General features: G+C 46.5%; 1 protein-coding gene across 1 annotated transcript in view; it reads right to left on the bottom strand.

Moving 5' to 3' along the window:
- The window catches only part of znf407 (zinc finger protein 407), a 117,713-nt gene that overhangs the window by 17,427 nt on the left and 74,436 nt on the right, over positions 1–25,850 (bottom strand). The window contains exons 7-9 of the mRNA XM_029129375.3: positions 20,857–20,940; positions 20,020–20,140; positions 15,455–15,633 (exon numbers count right to left, since the gene is read on the bottom strand). Coding sequence (XP_028985208.1) covers positions 15,455–15,633; positions 20,020–20,140; positions 20,857–20,940 — 384 coding nt within the window. The remainder of the gene's footprint in view (positions 1–15,454; positions 15,634–20,019; positions 20,141–20,856; positions 20,941–25,850) is intronic.

Below are 25,850 nucleotides of genomic sequence, written 5' to 3'. Positions count from 1 at the left end.
ATAACAGTTGCATTTTTCCTTTGCCAGACATGAACACTTATTTACTGTACCTGTAGCACTTTGACTCATTATCAGCGGCTGAGCACTTGATTCGCTACCAACCCTCCAAAGACCAGTGGAGAGTGAATCAATCAACTGATGGTCCGTTGTTGTTTACTTGTGTAGTGATTGTTGGTCTTCTTAACATTTAGCGCATGACTAAAGCTTCACTTTAGCTAAGTTGTCTCTGGATAGTTAAGTCACTTAGTGTAGGTTACACAGTCTCTTCTTCATCCTCTTCAAGTCAATGAATATGAATCATCAGTGTTTATTTGTAGTGATGATGCCTGTTTGTAAACAAATGACTAATGAGCACTCACTTGTTCCATCTTAAGTATATTACCGACACTTGAATTTAATTTTCACAGTCTTGAAAATTAAGCCAAGCACCCAGTTTAGAAGTCACCAAAATACAGAAATGTGTCCGAATAAAAGAGAATTCCGACAGAACTTAAATACGGTGCTGATACCAGCAGCATGGAAAGGACTAGAAACAAATGAAAGCCACCAATGACCATCGTGGGATAGTTTAAGTCCATCAGTGATGAGCGCGGAACAGCTGTAAATCCCACCAGTGGCAGGTGAGGCAGAGATTGAGGCTCACAAAGTGAATGATGGGGAAAGCTGCAGTCAAATCCATCTACATCAAAGCTCCAGGCCTTGTCTTCCTCCCTCCTTGGCTCTAAAGAGGCTCAGGAGTCACAGCTATCACTCTTTTCCTCAACCTCCCCCTTCAACTCCACAACCACCTCCCTACCTCGGTTCGTCCTTTCATTATCTCCACGGCAGAAGAGAGGAGAACGTGTTGGGGGGTGGGGGGGGGGGGGGGCGTAGTGGAGAGGTCTGAAGAGGTTTTCAAATCCAGTGAAGCCTGTCACATTACAAAAACATGCCGCTTTAAACTAAATGTGAAATATCAGTAATTGAAGCCATAAATCCACTGTTGTGTTTCCCTTCCCCTCCTCCGCCCCCTCCTCCTCCCTTCTCTCTCTCTCTCTGTCTTCCCCTCTGTCTCTCTCTCCATCCTTCGCCATGCTCTTTTTTTGCAAGGGTGCCTTTGATGAGCGGTAAATTGGAAATTATTTTGTGTTGTAATGCCGCTCAGAAAAGTCTTCCCATTACCATGTGTCAGTCAGCGCCGACAGTGGAATTACTCAACTGTCAATCTCGCCATCAGGAGAGCCGGGCGGGGTGGGGGGTGGGCGGGCTTTACCAGAACTTACAGATTGATCAATAAAAGAAACAACGATAAAGAATGGAGGAGGCAGAACAGGAACGGGAGAAGAGCGCTGGGTCTATCATAATGCCTATGCTGTGATTGAATAAATCACAGATGTTGTGGGATTTAGCTGTCACTATTACCCTCCTCCTGAGTCTGCTGGTTTCCAAGTGTGTGTGTGTGTGTGTGTGTGTGTGTGTGTGTGTGCGCGCTTGGCGTAGGTGTCATTACTCGTACAGGCACCGTCTTGCGAGGGCAGCAAATTAACCATAATTGCAGATAAGGGACAATAAGACGGCGAATGGTATAGAATCAAGTAAATGGAATAATTCCTCGGTACGGCAATAGTTTATTCTGTGAGCAAGGCTCCTGAAACGCCGCGCAGATTCTCTCCTGCTGCGTCCCAACAATGCGTGTGCGTCCCAGAGGGCACAGCTGTGTTTCTGTTAGCGAGTGCGACTAAATTTCAGGCGATATGGCCGGGAAATAACAAGCTGCATAAAGTGGTGCAGCTAGCTGGTGATCATTATAAAGCAAATACCCACCAACAGACCTGCTAGCTGTTAGTTTATCCGTTTGGCGCTTTTTGATTCTTAACGTGCTCTTGATCCAGGCCCGCTAAAAAGATTTGATTCCATTCCATAGAGACTCCATCGCCGCAAATAAAACGAAGGGCAAATTGCATCTGGCACTTCTGGCCTCACCTGCATGTTGTACAATAGATCCTGAATGTTCTGCTATTATTACTGCTGTGTGTGTGTGTGTGTGTGTGTGTGTGTGTGTGTGTGTGTGTGTGTGTGTGTGTGTGTGTGTGTGTGTGTGTGTGTGTGTGTGTGTGTGTGTGTGTGTGTGTGTGCGTGTGTCTGTGCGGGCGCATGTTTTCCTGTGATGTGTGTCTGTAATGACTGGTGTGGTGATGGCTTCTGCAGTGTATAGAGAGAGAAAGAGACAAAGGGAGAGAGGAGAGTGAGAACTTCTTTATTGCTCAATGCTAAATTAATTGCACCAATTATTCACGGAGAGAGTTGTCTAGTGGCGGCCTTCGGGGGGCGAGGCCCTGACCGCTCTCCCTCATTTTTAATTGGCTGTCCTGTTGAATAATTGATTGGAGCAAATGTGAAATGGATGGGAAGGTCCAAATGTCTTTCATCACAACAGGCCGGCCGCCGTGACAGCCGGCCACAAACAAACTCTGCTGCTGTACGCAATAAACAAAGCGCGCGCAGCTGAATTCAGGCCGCCCACTGCAGCGCGGTTAGAATGGCAGATATGAGCGTTGTGCAGGGCGCCAGCTCTTTGTGATCACGAGATGCACAGGAGCTCTGAGACTGACAGTGGTGCCGAGCATGTGCAGTAGAGCACAGAGAAATATGTGTAACTCTTTGTGTAAATGGCGATTTAGTGTAAACAGCATAGAAATAATGTGTATTGACAACTGAATATTGGAGATAAATTTAATATTATTGACTGAATGATGTGTGGCTAGTATTAATTATGACTAAGTAATTTTAGGTACAGCGTTTAAATTTAACACCTAATTTACCACATTTTGCTGCAAACAAAACAAACTGTGATCCTGAACTTTGCACTGTTTCTCTGTGGGATTTACAGCTATGTTAAAACAAAGGGTAAATAAAGAAACTGGCAAACACAGCTGTAAAAAATAGAAACAGAACCGTAAAAAGGGAAGCACAGCTGTTCAAAGAACGTACAGTAAGTGGAGGAAGGAAATGTAAAGACTGATGCATAATAAATGCTGATTGGCAGCTTCTAACTGAACAGGAACGATGTCATAGCATCACAGTCCATTTCTTTTTATATACTGATGTGACATCCAATAGCGCTTATGACGCTCTTTACTCAAAACCCAACAACAATAGGATTTGCCAAATTAAAAAGAAGTCAATCCAAGCCTAACATTAACTCACAACACAGGGAGTCTAATCAGATTTTGGGGCCACACTGTGGAACAAAAACAAAGCGTCCAGACCCTCACACTCACACACACCCACAAACCCCTCGGTAATCAAAGGCTATTAACTCCTGGTACTTTTGCAACAAAACAGATGTAAGATTCATGAGTCTCTGCCCGTGACTGTTGTCTTTGCCACAGGCTAGTAAAGAAACAATTAGTGCAGTGCTGGCCTCACTGTCCGCCACAATCAATAGTCCCTGATGGTCTTCTAAGCCTATTGACCGAGGCCTGTTCCTCTCCCTGACCCCTCCATCTGCAGCCGCTTCAGCCCAGTCGCGTGGACCTTGGGAGGGTAACTGGGTTAAACAAGACCTGATCCATGCAAACAAGCATTTGCTAATACGATGCTTCAGCAGGCATTTTTATGAACGGGGCGTTTTGCTAGGTTACCAGAAACATAAGCATTTATATGACAACAAATCAAAACAATATAATTCATTTATAGGTTTGTAAGACACTGTTCTACTTAATAATAAACATTACTTTAAACATTCTACTAATTATATAAATTTTCCATGATCCAAACAAGACAGAACAATAATACTGCCTACAATTACTTTTCAAACAAAAGCTCTATTGAACTGATTCTAAAAATGCTGTGTGTGTACGTGGCTCCTGCCAGCCAGCTAACACACACCATCTTGTCCCAGTCATCTCACTTAACAAAAACCTTAGTGGCGCTGAGGCAATCTGCTGATGTTCGAGTAATTGTCTGACTGAGTGCCTGTGTCCTAACAAAAAGCCTCCTCCTTCCCCGCATGCTACAACATCTGGGCCGGTCCCACTCGCCGCTCCCCGGCCTGCTGTGACGAGGAGGAGAGGGCTGAGGCAGCGGAAGCAGAGCAGCTGTAATGTTGACACGGTGGACAGCGGCGAACAGGTGTCACTCCCACCGACAGGCTGGCCCCGCCGCCCCCCCAGCCCCGACTGCCAGCCTCACCCGCACACCCACGCAAGCTAGTAGGTGCAGGAGCGGTGGAGGGAGCACGCATCTCTCACCTGTTCCTCGCCCCACGCCCACCTCCCTCCTCCTCCTCAGATGGCACGCGAGCCTTGGTTCAATCTGGCTGCCGAGCCCACGGACTGACACCGATACGCAAACGTGCGCTCGTTAGCTCACACAAATGACTGAACATATTCATACGGTGCACAACTGGAAACTGGAACAATGCAAACGCACAAGCGCATTTGCTCCCTTGAATCTGTGCCACACTAGCAGACGCTTTCTGTAAAATCTTCAACTAGGAAGATAAGACAATTGTTTATCATTGCAATTATATCAACCCTAAGCCATTTTAAACTTGGACTAAAATAGGCTGAATGGCAGTGTACGGTGAATGGCCATCTCAGAGCCAGAGGACATATTGTATCCTTACTAGAGAGATTCATTTGTATCGTATTAAACTGAAAAAAGCTGCACTGGCTTTAAACCAGCATGATGGATTTTAAACCCGGGATCAAAATATTGATGAAACCGTTTAAGAACACCAAATATTGCTATTCATGGAGCCTAATTTTGTCAAGTTTCAATTAATCACAAATAATTTGTGGTCGCCGATGACCTGAAGTGTGGAACTCAAACTTCACCAGATGCTGGTGATGCTCAGTCAGGTCTTCACTTCCAGTATTTTGGAGCTAGCCTGGCTTTGTTTTTCCCAGAGCATTCTTTACTCAATGAAGGTTCTAATGTCTCAAGGTTCATTCGCTCCATTTTCACCTACAGTAACGGTTACTGCGCACAGTATGGTAGCTGCTCTTAAGATACCCAGCTTTAATTGACTCTTAACCATCTCAGCGTCTGTGTATACTGCCCCGTACAATAAGGTTGAGAATTACAATGAGGTTGGTCAAAGGCCCCCCCCTGTTAACTTGAACTAAAGAAAAATGTCAGAGCCCATCAGACAGCGACACGACGACGTACTTTCAAACATGACATGTAACATCTTTATGAAGAATCAATAGCACCTGTTTCCAGCAAATCAATCAACTAGACATCCAACATTCAATCCCAGTTACTATCCATCTAATGCATTCCATCCATCCCAGCCTGGCTCTCCACACAGCCTTGATCACCTCCACCACTTTATGCAAGTGACATTACAGGCGGGTGTGCAGGGAGGTGCAGGTGTGCGCATAAAGCAGCCCCCCCAGCCTCATCCCTACTCCACTTTCCTCCCATCCGTTGCTGTGGCGAGGAGGGCAGTAATTACTCTGGTGTCAGCGTTGCTGGGTGCGACTCCTCCCCCGGCAAGGGGCGGCGGGCATCCATAACCCATCGTCCTGCCACAGGGTAAACGCCGGGCCATCCATCATGCACCCACTTGACAAATACCTTCCATAATAGAAGTTTATTTTTATGGGAGGCTGAATCAAGGACTTTCCCATGCATACAAAAACGTGTCAGAATTATTTATGGCTTGTGCTGAGACGCACAATATGTCATATCAAAGTCCCATCCCGCTTGCCGGCGCTGCTGGAAGCTGCTGGCGCTTGGCCTGTCGATATCTCCGCTCGCTATCAATAATGTGGAACACCGCCACGATAAGCCTCAGGATTCTGAGGTCACAGCCGACACACACATGCACACACACCCGTGCGTTTTTACAGATACGGGGACATGCAAACGATGCACAAATGATGACACGCGCAGATGAACAAAGAATGGTTTGCGTTTGGTTGGTCACACACGCAGACCAGAAGGGACATGTAAAAACATACGGCTGAGATTAAAACATAAATCCATACGTGTGGCTGTAATCCCACATGAAATGTCCTCAGCAATGAAAACGCGTTAAATCGTAAAACATGATAAACGCCCCTTCCTACGTGAATGGAATCGGACGATCGCTCCGCAAATGCATTCACGGGGCTGAGCTTGACCCAGCGAGCGATAAGCAGGACTGTGGATTCCTGTCCATCAACATCACCGGACGAAAACCAAGGGCTACGTTGTTGTGTGTGCGCGTGTAAGGTGTGTATGTACATCAGTGTGCGGTAGAGTAATCTCTGACAGTACAGAAAAAAAAGGAAAAACATAACAACTTAAAGGAAATCCCTACACTGCCGCCTGCAAATCTGAGAGCTGTCAGTCAGCGTGAGTGGCAACCCCCTTTCGCCCAGAGAAACTGCAATAAATTGGGTTTCCTGATAAGGCCCCGCATCACCAGCACAACATCTGACCAAAAGAAAGGAAATAAAAAAAAAGAGGCGCTTTTCCGTAGGCCACTTGAGTGCTGTCAATCAAAGTGAGTAGCAGGCTCACATGTCGCCAGCGGAGAGAGCAATAGAGGAAAAAATAGATTAATGTACAGAAGAGGGAGCGGTGGGAGAGAGAAGAGGGAGGAGAAGAGAGACAGGGCGTTAAGCCTGGCTGGGAGAAAATGAATAAATATGATAAATATGATAATTGAAATGATGAGATTTTGGTGCTTGGTATTGGATTCTGCTATGTGCCCAAAGGGATTAGTCCTTCATTCACTGTCATTTTTCGCTTCCCGTGTCCCCTACACACAGACACATATAGACATGTGTACACTGAGCAGCCGTGCAGGCAAACATATGCAAAATACATACGGTACGTTCAACGAAAAGCGAGTGGGCCGTCGGAAAACGCCAGCTACAAAACCGCCAGTACCGGAAAAAAGGCCCGAAAATGCAAAAAAATAAAACAGATAAAAAAAAATGAAAAAGCAGCGTTAGTAACAGCGGAGGAACTTTGTCCTGTGAAGACAGAAGATGTATGGCTCAGGGGAGATAGCAGCAACAGTAAATGATTACCTTTTTACAAACTGAGCCTTTGTAATAAAATGTGTAGGGGGGAGTATTATCAATTCAGTCGCCCGGTGAAGATAGCATTTCTGAAGCCGCGGCGAGGCTGATCACTATCTGGAGAGGAACCTGATTCTGTATTCCTCACTGCGAGTCCAGGAGGGAGAAGGGTCCTGCTCATGTGTGTGTGTGTTCCACTGAGAGAGACATCCGTTAAGGCCTCTTATGTCTGCAGGCCCAGCCGTGACAGAACCGAGATCTATTTTCTTACACGCACAAACAGAAGGACATGCAAGTGTGTGTGTGTTTGTATACACACAGACAAGAAATCTCTTAGACGCGCAAACATACACACTTAGTCCTCAGGGCAAAGAACTATAAAATTGGAGATGAAGTGTGAAGCTGTGTGCGCATGCATCTTCATACAGTATGTGTGTTTGTGCCAAGCCGAGATTCGCAGTTAGATGTCTGATTCTGCGGCGAGACACTGACAGATGACACGTACACACACATTTTCTTCCTCAAACAACACACTTGTCTGATAGCAGTCAAACAGAGTGGAAGACAACGCGGAACAGACAACAGACAGACTGGCAAACAGACAGAGAGACAGATAGCGTGGCGGCGCTCAGCTGCTGGCCCGGAGTCACATCACTCACTCCCAGCGCACACAAACATGTCACTGAAATAGCAACGCGCACAAACACACGGGGCACCGCAGACGCAGGCAGGAAGGGAGCGGCGGGTGAGCGGCGGGTGAGCGGCGGGTGAGGGAGTCAAGCCGTGGGCCGAGAGTAACACAACGGTACGAGGATATTAGTATAATTTAGTGGACGTGAACTGGTGATGTCACGCATTCCTACAAACCCCAACCCCTGATCAGTGAGATCATTCAAACCCTCACTCTTAACTGATTCAACAATCAAGATGCACATTTTTTTAAGCATCCGTGGACGAAGACACTGTATTGACTTGTTCCCTGACTCTGTTTCCTGCAAAGCCATCAATTAAAAACTGTTTGCTCTATAGATTGGTAAAGTACTGTATATCACATTGTCTTTTGCTCAGCAGCAGAAGTCTTTTTTTCCAGTCTATGTCTTTTAATATGAAAGGATCCAAAAATAACCTAATCCAGTTTTGGCACAAGTGCAGCCTTTTGGCACATGTGCGTTAAAAAGAATCCATTGTTTTTCTAATATTTAATTACATCCACTTGACAGACTTGTTTTGTACAAAGCAACTTGCAACAGTTACTGTAAGAAAGTCATTTAAAGCTGCTAACTCATCCGGGCCTCCAGCTGGTCAGGCGTCTGAGGCGCACGCTGAACACCCAGTCGAACTCCTCTCATACAAAGGACCAATAAGATCCTCTAAACAAACACAGTGCAGCGCTCTGCACAAATGCTGAACTTCTCTCCGCTCTCACCATCCACCTTATTTTCTTTTTCTCTTTTTGCCTTTTTTTCACAGGTGTCAGAGGAAATTTCATGGCCTGTGCATATGTGTGAATTTGCCACACCCCTTTTGAGTGCTAATTTACTCTTTTAGGTTTAATCTCCCTTTGAGTGGCTCTCCTCGCCCTTTAATTAGGCTATGGGGAGTCTAAACACACTCAGACTCAAGGACACGCACGCTGGCTAGTTCTCCCTGCCACACACACACACACACACACACACACACACCCACACACACACACACACACACACACACACAAAGGCTGCACAGAATCAGCCCCCGAGTGGAGACATGCTTTGTGAAGACGGTCGTCATCCGCCCTCCACGGGCCTCTTTCACACTCTGGCTCTCCTCAACTTCACCAGTCACCAAGACAGGACAGGGAGAAAAGGAGGGAGAGCAGTGGAGAAAAAGTGAGACATTCATACTCATAAGGGGACAGAAAGAGGTGCCGGTGCCGCTGAAAGCATTCATCTTTGAACTTTTTTTTTTTTTTTCAGTTTCAAATCTATTTGTCACGTTAAAGTCAAATTAGGCCTCATCAGATTCTGTCAGACCCAAGTGGCAGCAGGACACGGAGGTTTGAATGTTTTAAACTTTAAAGACTTCGCTGCCCATAAATCTTCTAACATGATTTCGTGGCGACGTGTGCAGGGAACCCAGACGGTGCAGCGATTAGGCCAGGGATCCTCTTATGTTAATGAGACGCCTGCATCCGCCTGGTCACGTGTTTTGTTTAGGCTGTGTTCGTACACAGAACCCTTGCAGAGTGGCCTCAAAGAGGTTTTTACAACCATGTAGGAATCCTTCAAATGTTTCTCTGTAGTGTCACTCTAATTAGTGTCCTCCACCTACAAGGGCATCTTTCACAAATACATCTGTATCAGTGAAAACAACTGGTGAAGGAAACATTAAAACTCGTTTATTCTACTTTTTTTTCTTCTCCGAACTGAAACATTTGCCCAAACAAAACTAGGCACTAAAGAGGGAGATACAATAACAGCACTGGTGATAGTGGCTTGTTATGTTGGAAATAAGAGGCACTTAATTGGGGTCTGATAGTCTAATAGGAAGCCCCTCTGATTACCAACTCTGCACATTGGCTTAAATTAGCCCACTGATGAGCAGCCAGGGGATTCAATTATGCTGGGGGAGAAATAAGGGGCCCTAATAGGCCACTGTATCAGGAAACATGGGACTGGGCTGGGCTAAAGCACTGGTAATTGGTTGTTTAGCTGGAAAAGTTGAGCCTGTTGGTAATTACAGATGCTGAGACGTTTGGAGAGCCACCAAACACACGACACACACAGACCAGCGGGTCTAAGGAGGGAGACGAGAGTCCTCGACACAGAAAAAGGGGCAAAGGTCGTAGCTGAGCTCTCAGAAGTGCACTTCAGCCAATGAGGGTGTAGATCAGGGAAAACATGTTGGTACAAGAGGCTGTGTTGACTCAGTAAAGGTCAAGACAGGCCAAGCTGGACTGGAAGGGAAAATCAGCAGTCTGGCCTCGTCTCACAACCTGGTCGCTGCTGCAGTTCCAGTTTCCTCCTCTTCACTTTCCACTATTTTACCCAACTAACTATGCGCCTTCCCTCCTTCCTGGCTTCGCTTTGGCGCTGCAGGCCGCTTAGCCGTCCGGCGGAGCTGCATGTGTACAGTGTGTCTGAACTGGTGGAGAGGCAGGACTGAATTATGGATGAGGCTTTATAGAAGCCGGCGGCCTGTCTGGTCCCATATCCACTGTCCCATACAGGAGCCGCAGCCTTGCCTGTGAGCATCCCCACCACGTCACTCACAGCAGCCATTGTTGTGTTTGTGTCTGCAGCATAACTTTATAAGCTCAGGCTTAAAGTACCGACGTGGAGCTTTGATTTGTGTGGTGCTTTATGAACCCTGTCAAACTGTTATTTATAAAGGGTTTAAACTCTTTGGACAAATCTATTGCTTGGATGCAAATAAGCACAAGTTTCACTTGAGGTTATGAAATACCTCATCAAATACCACAAGTTCTGCGTTTGTGCAGGTCCTGTACATTACTCTGTTTAATTAAGCAGACAGAGGTTTAGCATTTAAAACATACACTGAAATTCAGCACTTTATGAATCATTCCCAGCTTCACACCTGGGTGTAAAATGCATCTAAACAAAAATTGGTGCCACAGCCCTCCAGTAAAAGTTGTTTGGGTCTTTAATACTACTTACAGCTCAGTAAGTGCAAGATTTGTTGCCAAATGTAATCTGCAAAATGGGCTGCAAAGCAGTTCACTGCTGTTCTCCTCGTGACACTGAACGTTGTGACCCGTCCGAGCCATCTGTGCAGCACACGTCCAGCCCACGGTACAGCAACCGTGCTACTGCACCACTAGGGAGCAGTATGCTGGGCCATCAATCTGCCTCACATGTTCTGACAGTGACAGAACCTGTCCAGAGGCTCAGGCAGAAGGAGAGGCTGACCTCGTCTGACAATGACTCCAGACTTCCAGCCATAATTTAACAAGTGGAAAAGTGTCGGCGGTGGCCTGAAGGTGGCACAGACACGAGGTAGACATCACTTCCCATTCAGAGCAGCCAGAGACCTGCTGCCTCCGTGCCTCCATGCTGATGCGATGAGACTTGTCATTCAAGACGGAACGTTCCGCTAAGCGGCCGGGAGACGCGTCTGATTGGTGCCAGGAAGAAGACAACAGAAGACTGTGAAACAAAAGCGTGTTTGTTGAGGCTGATGTGTGATAAATGCAGCCAGTTGGGGGAGTTTTCACGCTCATTGGAGCAGGTCATTATGCAGGAATCGCTGCTTGCTCGGCCCAGACCGGCCCCACGTTGGTTTACGGAGACACATGCGTTTTTCCCTTAAACACTTTAGCTAATCCCCCCCAACGTATTCACACACACTCCTTGCTGCATGTCTCCTGGGGCACACTGGCATCGAACAGCTGCTCCTCAACAGTAATATCTCAAGCTAGACTACATATGGAGCGCGTGGTTGTAGGTATACACGCTGTAGCGCAACAATTTAGACATAAGATATGAGGCAAAGTGGGATGAATGGGGGAAAAGAGCAGAACTGAGTTGTGAGGTCAAGTCTATTCACACGAGTGCTCATTGAGTCCTTGGAAGACCAGGACCCGAAAAAAACATACTGTGAGTAGAACAGGGTCGCATTAATGCTAATATCAGGCTGATTTCACTGGATCTTGGATGTGAGCGTCAGAAAATGGCGTGAGGTGTTTTGGGTTATGCGCAGGACCGATTCAGCTCAAGTTACAGTAGCTGTGCTTCGCCCTAATCTCCACTCATCAGATTTCACATCGCACCGAGCACCGAGGTTTTGTTTTTTTTTTTTTCCCCTGAACGCCTATCACACGAGCGCAACATAAGGACGACGACGCCGAGACGCGGGTTCGTCACCGGCGCTGACGACGTGATGTCCTATAGGCGTTTTTTTCCAGGAGCCGCGTCGCATTGTTTGCCGCGTACCTTCCCGCGTTGGAACATGTCACATATAACACATTGTTATTAGAAACAGATGCTGATTTTATCACTGGTGTCTGCGGCTTCTTTCACTGTGTCGACGCCGTGTCACACGCGCTGGGACGCCGCCACGCATTTGCATGACACACACACCTGTCCCGTACACGCCACTGCAACATAATATGCACGCGAGTAATGTTTTATTACCTGATGAACAGAAGGTGAGAACGAGGGAGGGGAGCCAGATGCATAACTTAAGTAAAAGCCATCGAAACCCATATTTGTTTACAGATTTGTTTAATAAGGAAAAATATATGCAAACTAATGAATTTGCCTGTGGTTGTAACTGTGTATTAAGATCATCACTTACAAGGCCAGGTCTCCTCCAGCCCTCTACAGTAGCCATCGATCATGCATTATTAAGGAAAATACTATTTGCATAAAGCAGCAACAATGCCTTGAAGAAGTTTATTTATTTATTTGTTTTATCTTTTTAGGCACTAAGCAGCAGATCCAAACACTCAGTTGCTGTTAGCTAATTACAAAGCATTTGATCTCTGTGCCCCCAGGATGTGCAATTATAACCTTGGTTGAAAATTAGGGAAATATTTCACAATTAAAAAATAGTGGGATGAAGATGCTCTGACAAAGCTAATGGTGACATCTCACCTGTGCGTGTGTGTGTGTGTGGGGGGGGGGGGGGTGGGTGTGTGTGCGTCACAGCTTTTGTTTCCAAACAGGACAGGAGGCAGATTTAACACAGCCTTTGCCCTGCAACTACAGCTGACCTCGCTGGAGGGAAATATCCGAAGAAGAGGAAAAGATACCGTTTCCCCAAAGCTGCACTATACTTTCAGGACTTTAACTTCCAGCAGAAAGTTCTGGCAGATGGGTAATTTAGCAAAGTCGCGGCGCTATCTGGTACCTGTAGCTCTAGCTCCGCTGCGGCGTTATCTGCACCGAGATCACACATGCACCGCCGCTTCGTCCCCGCGTATCTCTGTGCACATCGCACAAGGAAGACAATTGTCATTACAGTTTTATTAAAATGTGGCCTATCAGCGATATTTCCCCCCTCACATATCTAACCTTCGTTCTCTTTCCTGCTTTTTTTTTTTTTTTTCACCCTCAAATCCTCATCATCATTCCCCGCCATCACTCGCCGGGGTCTAATTCCCTCTCTTCCTTCGTTTGCAAAGGACTTCTGCTTTCATCCTTGAGAAGGGCTTTAATTCGAAGTGCGACGCTGAATAAAGAACGGAGGACAGCGAGAGGAAGAGAGAGTGATACGGGACGACAGACCAGCGGCGGAGACGTTCGGCTGTCAATCAATCCGGCGCAAGGGGCTGTAAAGGCTCATGACTGGGGTGCGTTTGATCTGTGTCTTTCAAAGGGGGAACAGCGGGAAGGGCCATCACAGACGATTTGCCTCTCGCTGCTGGCCCTGGTGCCACTCTGACAGAGAGCAATCACAAGCAGGTTAATTCAACATCTACCTTCTTAATCTTTTTTTCCCCTGTCTCTTTCTTTTGGTCTTGTTCTGTCTACTTAGATGAAACACTGCTCCTTCCACTACCACCTCCACCTTCCTTTTCCCTTGTTTGAAAGCGAGTAAGGTCACAAGTGTTCTCTCAATGCCTTTTCAAACCACCTGTCTTTGATTCCTTTGGTTTTAAACAGGTTAAGAGGTGTTGATTATATAGTTTATATGTGTGTGTAGCTATCGTGAGGCCAAGTTTTTAGCAAACCGTAACGCATCGATGAAAGCGCAGTGCGATCAGTCAATTCTCCCTGAAAATTGGTTTAGTAGAGAATTTTATTCAAGGCAAAGAAACACCAGCAGCTGCATTTTTGGATCATTTCTTTTGCTGTCATTCTTTTGGTTCATATCTGTGGCATGGAGTGAGCAGAATACCAATTAGATCATCAAAATGACATCGCGGAAAAAAAATACTGCTCAACTTGTCTGAAAGAGGAGGATGTGTTTCCTCCAGAAGACTGAGGGATGACGCACATTCCAGACAAGACTTGACCTTGGCTCGTAATGTTGAAATCTGAAACCCATGTTGTGTGGTGTCACTCGCTTAGACGCACAAAGAGAAATTTCCTACTGGCCTGATAAAAGTTGTTACAGGGGCCTCACAGGGCTTAAGATACTAAACTTAGAGGGAAACTAAATCAAACTGCGAGTTGCCCAAAGGTCGTTCATGCATAAGGACAGAGGGGTGAGGCCACATTCAAGGTGAAATGGTAAACAAAGGCATAAAGGTCCACTTTGGTTAAAGGTGAGAGGGTGTGAGGAATATGAAGGTGGTGTTTTGGGGAGGAGCTGAAGGTGAAGAGGTTGCACATGGAGGTTAGGAGGCAAAAGTAAATGAGATCAGAGGCAGCAGCCGATGTGTTGATTTGAAGAATTAAAATTAGACCCAAGAATAAGAATAAAAAAACTTTCGGAGTCAGCACAAAGACACAACTCGCATCCATTCGGTTTGAGTAGCAAATAAACCACAGACGTACCAGAAAACAGCCACTTTCTAGTAATGTCCCTGCCTGGCCTCCTTCCCATGGTGCTCCCCTTCAACTCTACTGCTTTTATGTAAGGTCAGAAGGATAACAGGATAAAGGCTGTCCTCCCTGCTCCTCTGAAGGACAAGCACTCTGCCAATTGGATTTGGTGGCCTTCAAGGACAAAGGGAGAACACTGGGATACAAAGGAAGCAATAGAGGAGGAACACGATTTCATCTGTCTCCGTGGCCTGAGTGATTGGCAGGGATGGCTGGACCAGCAGTCTCTGAGTGCTGCCTCTTTGTGGCCAGGTGCCCTCCATCAGCATTGAATAGCGAGACCTGATCCTCTGACAAAAACACACTCAGGGAATCTGGAGGATCTGACCTGCTGGAATAATAGAGCCTGGCTGGGGTTGTGGGGGCCGCCAGGTGGTTTTAATGTAGTGGAATGATTCTAAACGTTTCCGGGTGTATACTGGAAGCGCGCAGATCACTGTCCACACGACAGCGTTACACATGAAGAGACTGTCTCCTCGACAAAGCTACACCCCACGGTCTGACACAGGTGAGTATTCTGTTGGTTAGCTTTGCCTTTTGACGCTACATCACATTTGACACAGACCTTCTATTATAAATTAACGCAAGCTGAGTCAGCGTTGATGACATCGCCAGGGTAACTAATAATACGATAAGAGATGACGAGATTCAGAAAGACAGAAGGCATATTATACGAGCTGAACCCCCATATGCTATAAATAATGATTTTACTGAGACGATCCAACAAAGCTGCTCTTGACAAGGCATTGTGGGAATTAAGCATGAAATGTAACTGTAGGCAAACTCTATGTTCTGACAAGAATTCTACATCAGGGGACGGTCCTTTCACTGATGGAGCTGTAGATATTGAGAAAGTCAATAGGCACTGAGGTGAACCAGTGCCCACGCAAACACAGTGCCAGCGTGTACTGCCCAGAAAAGTCATTAAAATATGGACACGAATCCTCCACAGGAACACGTTACCTGCATGCAGGTAGGCGAGGTCTGGGTTCTCAATGTCAGGGTGGTGCTCCTTCAGGTGGTTGCGGAACTCCATGGGAGAGTTGGTGGCGTGGCTGCACTTTGGACAGTTGTACATCTTCACACCCTCGTGTTTCCCCGTGTGCAGGATGTGCTTCCGGATGTTCTCGGCACAGTTGGATCTAAAACATAAAAAAAAAAAAATCAAAAGAATAAAAGATAAATAAGATACGTAAGATAAATGGTTGGCGAAGCTCCCAAGAAGCGGTGGCTGCGCTAACGTTTATTTTCTTGTATTGATGACACAGAAGGACACAGGAAAAAAAACAAAACCAGCCTGGCTTTAGCTTTAAGGGAAGAGTCTTGTTTGGACAGACTCCTTAAGCTTTCTCAGCCTAAATATGCCTCCGTGAAACATGCCCACATCCAGCAAACGACCGCATTCACACAAACAATATTTGCATAATGCAAATGATTTGATATTCTTTGGTGCTCCGACGATATTTTCTTTCCTCCGAGTTTCGGGGGCAGTGGGCAGAGTGACTGCTGGGAGAGTCCTGGATCTGGAGGCCGGATAACATGTGGAGCACGTCATGCGCTACGGTAGGAGCGATGTAGGAGCGCGCGCGTGTGTGTGTGTGTGTGTGTGTGTGTGTGTGTGTGTGTGTGTGTGTGTGTGTGTGTGTGTGTGTGTGTGTGTGCGCGCGCGCTCAGATGGGGCAGACCGAGCGGTGAGCTACTGCGGGGCGTAGGATGTAATGATGTCAGCTCAGAGAGTCACAGCCCTCTGCTGATTAATGACGCTGCCTGACCTGCTCACAGGCTCTATCCAAACCTGCCCATGGACACAAACAGACACGCGTGTTGGTGAAGCGGCCCGATGGGGAACAAAAAACATCTGAACATGCACATACGAACTCAGGCCTTTGCAAACCTGCCACGTAAGAAATTTGGAATCTCTATGATTACGTAGGTGGAAAAACACTGACACTTATATATATATTTAATCCATAAACACCCACACACACCCACTTACATGTGCACATAATACATCATGCAAGCAAGTACTTGCAGTGTGGAACACGGTTTCATACACACACCAACACACACCGCAGTGTGCTGATGGATGGGGCACCCGTGTTCAGTTTGGACTTGACATTCTCGGACAGTATAATACGCAATTACTCTCCCTTATCACCTTGGCCGGGACAATAAAGCCTCACAGTGCCATAGCTCACGCCAGCCAAGGAGAGAATTTGTTTTCACTTTTGTAGAGACACCTCTCTCCATCATGAGGCCAGAGTCCAGTCCGCCTCCACTGGGGCCTTAAAAAAACAGTGTGGGCCCTTCCTGTGTTCTGTTCATGCTGTATCAAATTCATGAGCACCAGCCAGCGCTGAACAAAGAGGGGTCCTCACAAAGCGGAACAAAGTAGGCAGGGAAGCGCTGGTCGCAGCAAAGGGATGGAATAGCACTTTAAAAGTAGAAGTCCGAGGTATTTTCTATTACTAAAATATCAGGATGGAGCTGATGGAGCTGCTATAAGATGATTCAACCTGACAAAAACGTCACGTCAGATTTTTCATTCGGTAAAGTTCTGCTTTTAGGTTTCAGGTTGGTTGGAATATAAACAAATGCTGAACTGGACGCGAGGCCTAACAGACACACGGAAGGAACGGACACTTTTAAAAGAACCAGAACCCAAAACAATCAGAGCAATCACTCAACTTTTCAAACAAATGAGGAAATATCCTTGTTGATTACTCAATTACCAGCCATCACCAGCCAAACAATAACAGGTTCACAGACAAATCACGGCCACATCTGCTGACTTTGCATAATGAAAAAAGGGAGCGAGTAAAACTTTAACTGTCACACGCACGTGAATTAACGCAAATTACGCCGCTAAAAAATGCATTTAATATTGAAAGCGAACTGATTTCTTATTCGAAAGCGGCAGCATAAATAGATAAAATTTGAAGCAGAGCTAAAAGGTTCCAAAGTGAGCGTGCGGGTGGATTCCTAGGGGGCAATACTATCTCTCAGATATGGTAATGGTGTAATTGTCATATTAAAACAACACAACGTTCGTTTAGGAGTCAGCAGGTGTCACAGTTAGTGAAAGCCCACACCAGCCCTCCTACGATACACCGTATTAATTAGTCCAACACTGTTTCAACTTCCTCCCCCATCCGACGCACTCGCCATGGGAATCAGCCACAGTGATGCTCGACGGATACATCACCCCGTCTCGGCAACTCTCTCCCCTTTATTTTATCCGTTTCTACATTCCTCCTCCCAACAAGTGCATGGTAATGGGAGAGGTGTAATTGAGAGGCTTCGTTAGAGGATATTTAAATGTGTTTCTTTGTGTGTTAACAGTAGAGGGGGGGGCATTTGGATCACTGCTGCTATTTGAATCTTATTCTGCCAAAGAGGCCCGGTTATCATCATTAATGCACCCCCCCCACCACACTCCTCCCTCGTCTCTCCCTTCACTTTACGAGGTCGCAAACCTCCCTGGCACTGACAGTAAGCGTGTCGGCCTCAAAGCCGCCGTCGCCACCAACTGAAACTGTATTTTAACAGGTAGATTGAAACGCGAACGCCGCGGCGTTCAATAAACAATAATAGCCCCAGAAGGCTGGCAGCGTGGCAGGAGTCAGAGGCTACATATCAATTAGCCCGCTTTAGACGCCACCGTGCCTTCAGCGTGGGGGAAAAAGTGCTCATTGTGAACAATAGAAATGATCCTTAAACACTGAAGTAAAGAAGTTTTGCGGTTTGCATAAATAGCTGGAGAACAGTCACACAGACACCATTAATTGACAGCCAAGGACTCCCAGTGCAATATCATTAGAATATTTTTACTACCATTCCCCAGCTATAATTATCCCCCTCTATTATCTATCTCTGTCTGAATAGGAGATGAGTGGCATTTGATAGATCATTCACTCCCTGTTCATTTGCATGAATTTGAGCAGCAGCCTTGATGGAGATAACGCCGTATCAAGTGGAAGCCATAGACGTGTCACCCATAACATTTAATATGGATATTTTATTAGCGTGCGTCTCCTTAAAAAAGACAAACATTTAGTGTAAGGAGGCAGGAGATGTCACGAGGCCCAGACCTATGCCGACTCATCCAGTACTGTATGTTCATATCATGGCTAGGTGTGTATGAAAACAATGAGACACAGAGGCCCTTCACAGCAGTCGGAGGCTCCTCACAGTCAGATCCTCATCCTCACTTTAAGCCCTGCTCTGCTTCCATCCCCTCCGCACCCTCAACATGCAGACGCCAACATGCAGTGGCCCCCCCCCCTCCGGGGCCACAACAATGTTAACTGGGCTTTGAATTTACTGTTACCGTATATTTCCCCCTGTAATGATCATTTAGCCACTCAGGATAAGTGCAGATCATTTGGCTCAATAAGCATCTTTTCAACTGTCTTCTGGTTCTTTCCAGGGTTCCAAAGTTATAAAGTTTTGTTATTGATTGTAGCCATGTAACTGAACTATAGCATGGAGTTTCCCAAAGCTTCTCATACCCGAACTGAGACATTCTCCTCTCTGCTCTGGTGTTGCTGTTTACACCTGGGTGTGTTCACACCAGCCTGGCAATGCTAATGTCTGAGAGGAGGCAGTTTGGTTCTTAAACTAATGGCACTAGTTCTACTTGTAGCACATTTCTCTGACCTTGTGAGCTCCTTTTAAAAGACCGGACGCGTCCACTTTACACATGTTCTAATTTGCTGTTAAAAACCTTCAGAGCTTCATGTACCCTAATCACCCTGCACAGCTTGATAGCTTATAACACCTTTATTTACAAGTAACATCATCCTATGATAAGTACAAAATAATAGCGTCGCTACAATTACTACTTCCAAGCATTTCATTTTTGAAGTTGCACGCCACACCAAAGACAGATGAAACGAGCTGAGCGCTTCACTGCAGCAGAGCAGGTGTAGCAAGCAGCTGAAATGATTTTGTCACAGAGGGGGGAAACGAGTGAAGAGTACATCTAAAACCAATGATGGGTTTGGGATCATTCCCTTTCACACTCTTCTGCCACAACCTGATGAGGAAGCGCGGGATGAGAGGACGGCACCGGCGGAGACAAGGGGAGGAAGGGAAAGGGAGAGGGGTGGAGGTGTGCAACGCCGGCCAAAACTTTTTCAATTTCACCGACAATTTCCTGTGTAATTACTGATGTGGTATGATGGTGTTTTAATGACAGGGACCTGCCAGTGACAGTGACGTTGTGCGCGTGCGTGAGAGAGACTGGCAGTGTGTGTGTCGGGTGGGGGTGGGGGTGGGGGGGGGGGGGGGGGGGGGGTGCGGGGGTCTGGCCGGGCCTGTTGATGATGGCAGAGTGATGAGATAGAGCCGTGCAGTGGAGATTAAACCTGTCTGCCTTCTACCGCTCCCACACGCATTAAAGGCCTGCATTATAACACCACCGTACAGGGCCACCTGCTATCCCAACGCCAGACACACAAATACACACACGCCGCACTGCCCCCCCCCCACCCACAGCGGCCATCAGAGGGTCAATGAGCCAGTACCTGTAGTCGCACCAGGGGCAGCGGTAGGGTTTCTCTCCGGTGTGCACGCGTTTGTGGCGTGATAGGTGGGACTGGGTGGTGGAGGCGAAGTTGCAGAGCTTGCATTTGAACGGCCGCTCTCCTGTGAGGTGGAGAATGGAGGGGATAAGAGAAGGAGAAAGGCGATGACAGACTGACGGATGCGTCATTAATGTGACTTAGAGACATCTCCACGCTGACAAAAAACAAAATGACCATTAACTTAATAACTTAATTTTTTTAATAAAAAAGTGAAAAAACTTCACGATCACAAATAAATTCTGGCATAAGAAGAGGATTTTATAAACAAACACCACAGTTAGTCAGCGAGGTCCATTTTGCATGCAGTTGCTTGACAACACATTTGAATATACAGTTAATTCTGTGGAATTGACACATGTCAACACGGGAGACGAGGCCAGAAATTGAAGGTTTCAGGGGGGAAATGGAGGAGAAAGTGGGGAGTAAACCAAATAAATTATGAAAACCTAAATGAATATTTATAAGAGGATTCTTGATCCTTGGGCGCCTGCCAGACAACGGTTAAGAACAGTATTTGTCTCACTATCCCAATCTCCCCAAAAGCTCTTGTTATTGACAGCCTATCTGAAAAATGCAATTTCCCAAAGCGACAGAATGACATGGTGAAATGATAACTGAAATTAAAAATCTCAGATTCAGTCAGCCATACTGGTACACATGCCTATCACTGCCAGCGGCGCGTCACACGGCAGCGCCCGCGTAGAGTGAGAGTCAGATCTGTAAACTGGGAGTCTGTAAGAGGCTGCGTGAGCTTGCGGTGCGTGCGCCGTCGCTTACCTGTGTGTTGGCGCCGGTGCTTGGTGAGGGCGTGTCTGGTGCCTCCAGCAAAACCACACAGATCACACAGGTACGACTTCTCTCCTGCACAGACGGAAACCAAGGGCAATTCAACGTCTACATTGTTTCAGCTGCTTTACTTGGGTCTAAATATACTCATCATAATTAATCTGCATCATATAATATTGGCACAACATTCATATAAAAATGTGAGAAAGTAAGTCAAAATTACAACATTAAATCTATCAGGGTTATTGACAGAGAGTTATGAATCCTGTCAGTGGAACAGCGATATATTTAGAGCTTCTGTCGAGGTGCCACTGAGCAAAAAGCCGAGCACTGAAGTGAAGGACAAAAGGAGGAGGAAATATTGAGCCAACGACTGGGATGAACGTGTTAAAGAGGAGCCAGGCGGAAACTGAGAAAAGAAAAGACAGACTGAACAGATGAGCAGCGAGTCTGGTTTCTAACAGATGAGCCGAGCAGAAGTCACAGATCACTAGTGTATATCCATCAGAGCTCTCACAGCTAACTAATTCCTCCAATCAGATGGATCCATGTAAATATGTCAAATGGGGGACGGGAAATTGCCAGTGTGGTTTATTGACTGTGATAAAATCTGAAAAGCACCGCTGAACATAATTACATACTTGTCAGAGCCATAAAAATTAGCTTTATTATCAATGGGATGGTTTTGTACAACTTCATTTGGGGGCGATGCCTTCCAGATGGGGAGCGTGGAGAGCTTTTTTACTCTCCCGCTCTCTACCCTGCATCTGGCTCTGTCATTAACAGCATGATGGCTTCTCTCGCCTGTCTCCCTCACTGTGCTTCTACACACACACACACACACACACACACACACACACACACACACACACACACACACACACACACACACACACACACACACACACACACACACACACACACACAGTTAGCTCCTGCGCGCGCACACGCCACCACATTTGCGAGAGGGGAAACACATCTGTGGAACGGACACAGATGTGCGTGCGCACCCCCACACACCCAACAGACAGCGTGCGGCGCGTTGCGTGTTTTATACGTGTCCGGAAGCCAGCTAAATCCAACATGCATGCGCATTCGGTGCCGCCAAGATCCCTATCGTTTACATATTCATCTAAGTGCTGATGTTGAACTCGCCGGTAACACATTGGCGGTGACTCTTCCAGCTGGGCCTCGGCGACGCTCTGCTCCTCTGCTGCACAGATAGCAGCTTTCACCGGGTCCACAGAGACAAAGCAGCCTCAAGTTTCCACCATTACACCCATTTAAAGCCACTCGGCTGTGAGAAGAGTTTTAATGCAGTGCCACTTAGAGGAGAGAGAAAGAGCCTTAAAAAGGTGCATTCGTTAGCGGCTGCACACGGGTTCAGAGCTCAGTCCCACAGTGAACGGCCTTTAAAGGAACTATGTTGTCCTGTTAATAAACAGAAAACCAGCCCTTTGTGAGATCACCTCATTGGAAAATGCTAGGAAGAAAGCGAAACTTTAAGAATGATTCTGAAGCCTTTGTTACACTTACAATTTAAATCTTTAGTTCATTAAATACTAAGACCAGTGTCTAAATGAGAAAAACAACATTAAGAACTCTCCTACAAATGTTCTTTGTATCATGTGAAGCCAAAAAACATGAACACACACTTTGCACACAGTATGTTTACAATGTGCACCAGTGAGTTTGTGACAAAAAGCTAAAGCGTGAGAACATTTTGTGTGGTTTTACCCAAACTGTTGCAACTTCGGTGGAAAGTTTTCTGTTGCTGCAGGACTCGTTGCTCATAGAAACAAAACCAATTTGGGGCCTTTAATTAAAATAAACAACCCCTTTATTTCTGGGTCTCTAAACTCCAGAATAGTTACTAAGCATCTTGTCAGAGGTTTTCTCCTTATTAGAAAAACAACAGCACCAGTCCCTCCTCCACCCCCCCCCCCCCTTCCTTTCCATCTCTCATTACGCCTAACACTACAAGACCCCACCACAGAAAAATCCATAGCCATCGATCCCTGTGCCCAGCTGCGGTCGCCACAATTATTCTCGAGGAGGAAACGCTGGCGATAAATTACACGTGTGCTTTTCATCTGCTGCTCTGTGGTGGGGAGGCCTCCGAGGACCCGGGCGGGGACGGCGGAGGAGGCCGGTGCCGAGGTGACGCGCTGCTGTCAGCGCCGGTCTAGTAGCCGGCCAGCGCTGCACCGTGAGCATCCTCACAAAGGGGAGGTCGAGACGCGCGACGGACGCGGTCGAGCCACAGGTCCGGTTGCTCGCGGCGTGAGCCTCCAGTGGAGAAGCAGCAATGCCTGCTCAGAAAAGACATTTCCTGCTAATGTGTGTGAGCTGAGAGCCCCTAAAGTTTGGGGCTTGTCGCTCCTATTCCTTTGTTCCCGTGCTGCACCTCAACCCTGCACCCCTTGGTGGAATTAAATATGCCTTATTGCAAGACAATAAAAGAACTTTGAAGTCAAAATATACAACCTCTCTTTGTGCACGTGAATATATATATATATATATATATATGTGTGTGTGTGTGTGTGTTTTAAATAACCCCGGAGGAGTCTGCATGCAGCTTTAATTGCCTCCCTCATTAGTTATGTTTTAGCAGGAGCGGATGGGAGGGCAATTAATTTTACCGCTTAATTTTTGACACGGAATCCGCTGCTGTATTGATGTGCTCGCCATTTTAGGTCTCATTTTTCAGGGAAATTAATTGACAAAGTGCGAAGATTTATCAGCATATCGCCAGATTAAGCGACAAACTGAAGCAATGAGGAAATCAATTGTGGCCCTGTCGCTGTGCTCAAGCCCCCCCCTCACCCCCCAACGCCCAGGACCCTGGGAAACGCTGGGTGGGTCGCATGCAGTGCACTTATTTATTTATTCGAGTCGCTCATTCATCAGCGGTTACAAATGACCCTGGCGGCTGACGACCACTGAATCCCCCACCGCCAGCCTCCTCCCACTCCCTCAGACACGACCGGTGTGTGAGGAGGAGTGATTAACATAAAAAGCACACAAATCAGCGAGGAACAATGAATCCTGTCAGAGGCAGGAGAAGGAGAGCTTGAGGTGTTAACTTTTTCCCTCCGCGCGTCACAGCCATCCGCAGGATGAACACATTTCGGCGTCTGCATGTTTTATTGAGGGGCTCCATCCCAGTCGTGGCCGTTAGTTGGGCTAAGATGTTGCCACGAGTGCAATGCAAAATATCAGGATGGTTTTTCCCTGTTTCTTTTCTGCCCAACTGACCATTTGCTAAAACCTTAGTTACTGTTGCTAAGGCGCAGTTTTTAAAGTGAAGTTTAAACAGGCTTTAGGTCCCTACAACCCTGGAAAACGCTTGCTGCGGCTGAGCGTCGCGCACGCACATCAATCCTGAACCGCACCATGATCCACGCGGCATTCAAAACAGCTGCAGTCGGCTCGTCAACACCAGAAAAAGTTTCGAATTGTCTGTTTGACTTCTAATTAGGAAAAAAAAATAGAGACAGTCATCAAACGGAGACAGAGTGAAGTAGTTAGTGGCAACAGACCAAGTGTTTACAGCTCTTAGCTCCGGCTTTTATAATTTTGTTTTAGGAAAGTCTAAAAAACACTTCAAAGTTTTAATAAAGCCTCTCGCAGCCTGCTTCAGCGTAAATACATTATGTAAACTTTGTCCTTCCTACATCTGTGTAAATGTTGCATTTGATGCCTTTTCCAGTGAGTTCTATATATGAGTTCATGAGCCTATGTTTATGTTTCTGTCATTACTCTCTCCTAAATTGTTTGCACGGCGCATTGTATCGCCGCTCAACCTATGCTCGGCTGCTTCCATGCGTTCCTACATGAGATCATGACTTCCAGTGCTGTTGTCAGGGATTAGGAATGCTACGTTAAAGGATTATAAACCAATTATACACACTTGACAAAAACCAAGTCAGTCAAAACTTGCCACCGTGATGCTATTCTGGCAGGGTAGAGGGATAGTTTTACACTTCCAACTAATAAACTAGATGTGTGTATCATTTCACTGAGCTCCAGTACAAACTCCCCAGTTAGTCATCATCCTGTGAATCCCTACACACACACACACACACACACTGTAACTCACATCCCCTCCATTACTGACTGCTCCGTTCCCAGGACAGATTAGTTCAACTTTTAAATCTCCTACTTATTTTGTTAGTATTGCATCTTAGCGCCGTGAAGGAGCCGATTTATAACCTTTAAACAGATCACACGCATGCAGATAATATTTCAGTGTGTCAGGTTGGCTGCTGGAATGTAATTGCAATGATTGTGTAGCTGTAGCTAACAGTCCAACCCTGCACCAATTACAGCTGGAAAAGGACTGTCGGAGGTCACAGAGGAGCAAATTGTGTTAGCTTTTTGGGCTCTTGTTAATCAAGTTAGGACTTGTCGCTCTCTAAAATGAGGTTGGTTCAGGTTCAATCTTAATTCTCCCATTTTCATATGTACTTCGTAACCCTTGATCTATCAAGCACTCTTATTCAATCACTTCCCTTGTTTCCATCTCAATCACTTCATTCACTCACTTTAGCTGTGCGCTAGTTCCTGGCCAGCACACACACACACACACACACACACACACACACACACACACACACACACACACACACACACACACACACACACACACACACACACACACACACACCACCACCACCAACACAAAGCACCCCCACTCCTTTCCAGGTGACAGGTAGGTGACAGCGTGATGCCAGCCGCCTGATGGGGAACGATGAGGGCTGGAAACAAATGAAAATAAAACGTCTAATTATGTCAGAGGCGCCTTGACGTTACATCACTGTTAAAACACATTTAAAATAACATCCAGCAAGTCTCGCACTTACGCACACACACGCAGCAGGCACCCGTGACGGATGGAGGGCTCTCCTGCAAGCGCTCAGTCAGGCTGTCAGGCCACTGGCTGCTGCTGTTTCTGTCATTGACTTAAAAGGGCATCAAGGAGC

This window comes from Betta splendens, chromosome 16 (assembly GCF_900634795.4).
Source record: "Betta splendens chromosome 16, fBetSpl5.4, whole genome shotgun sequence".
Taxonomy (NCBI): domain Eukaryota; kingdom Metazoa; phylum Chordata; class Actinopteri; order Anabantiformes; family Osphronemidae; genus Betta; species Betta splendens.
Note: the sequence above shows the minus strand (reverse complement) of the source record. Positions and strands in the feature narration are given on the sequence as shown.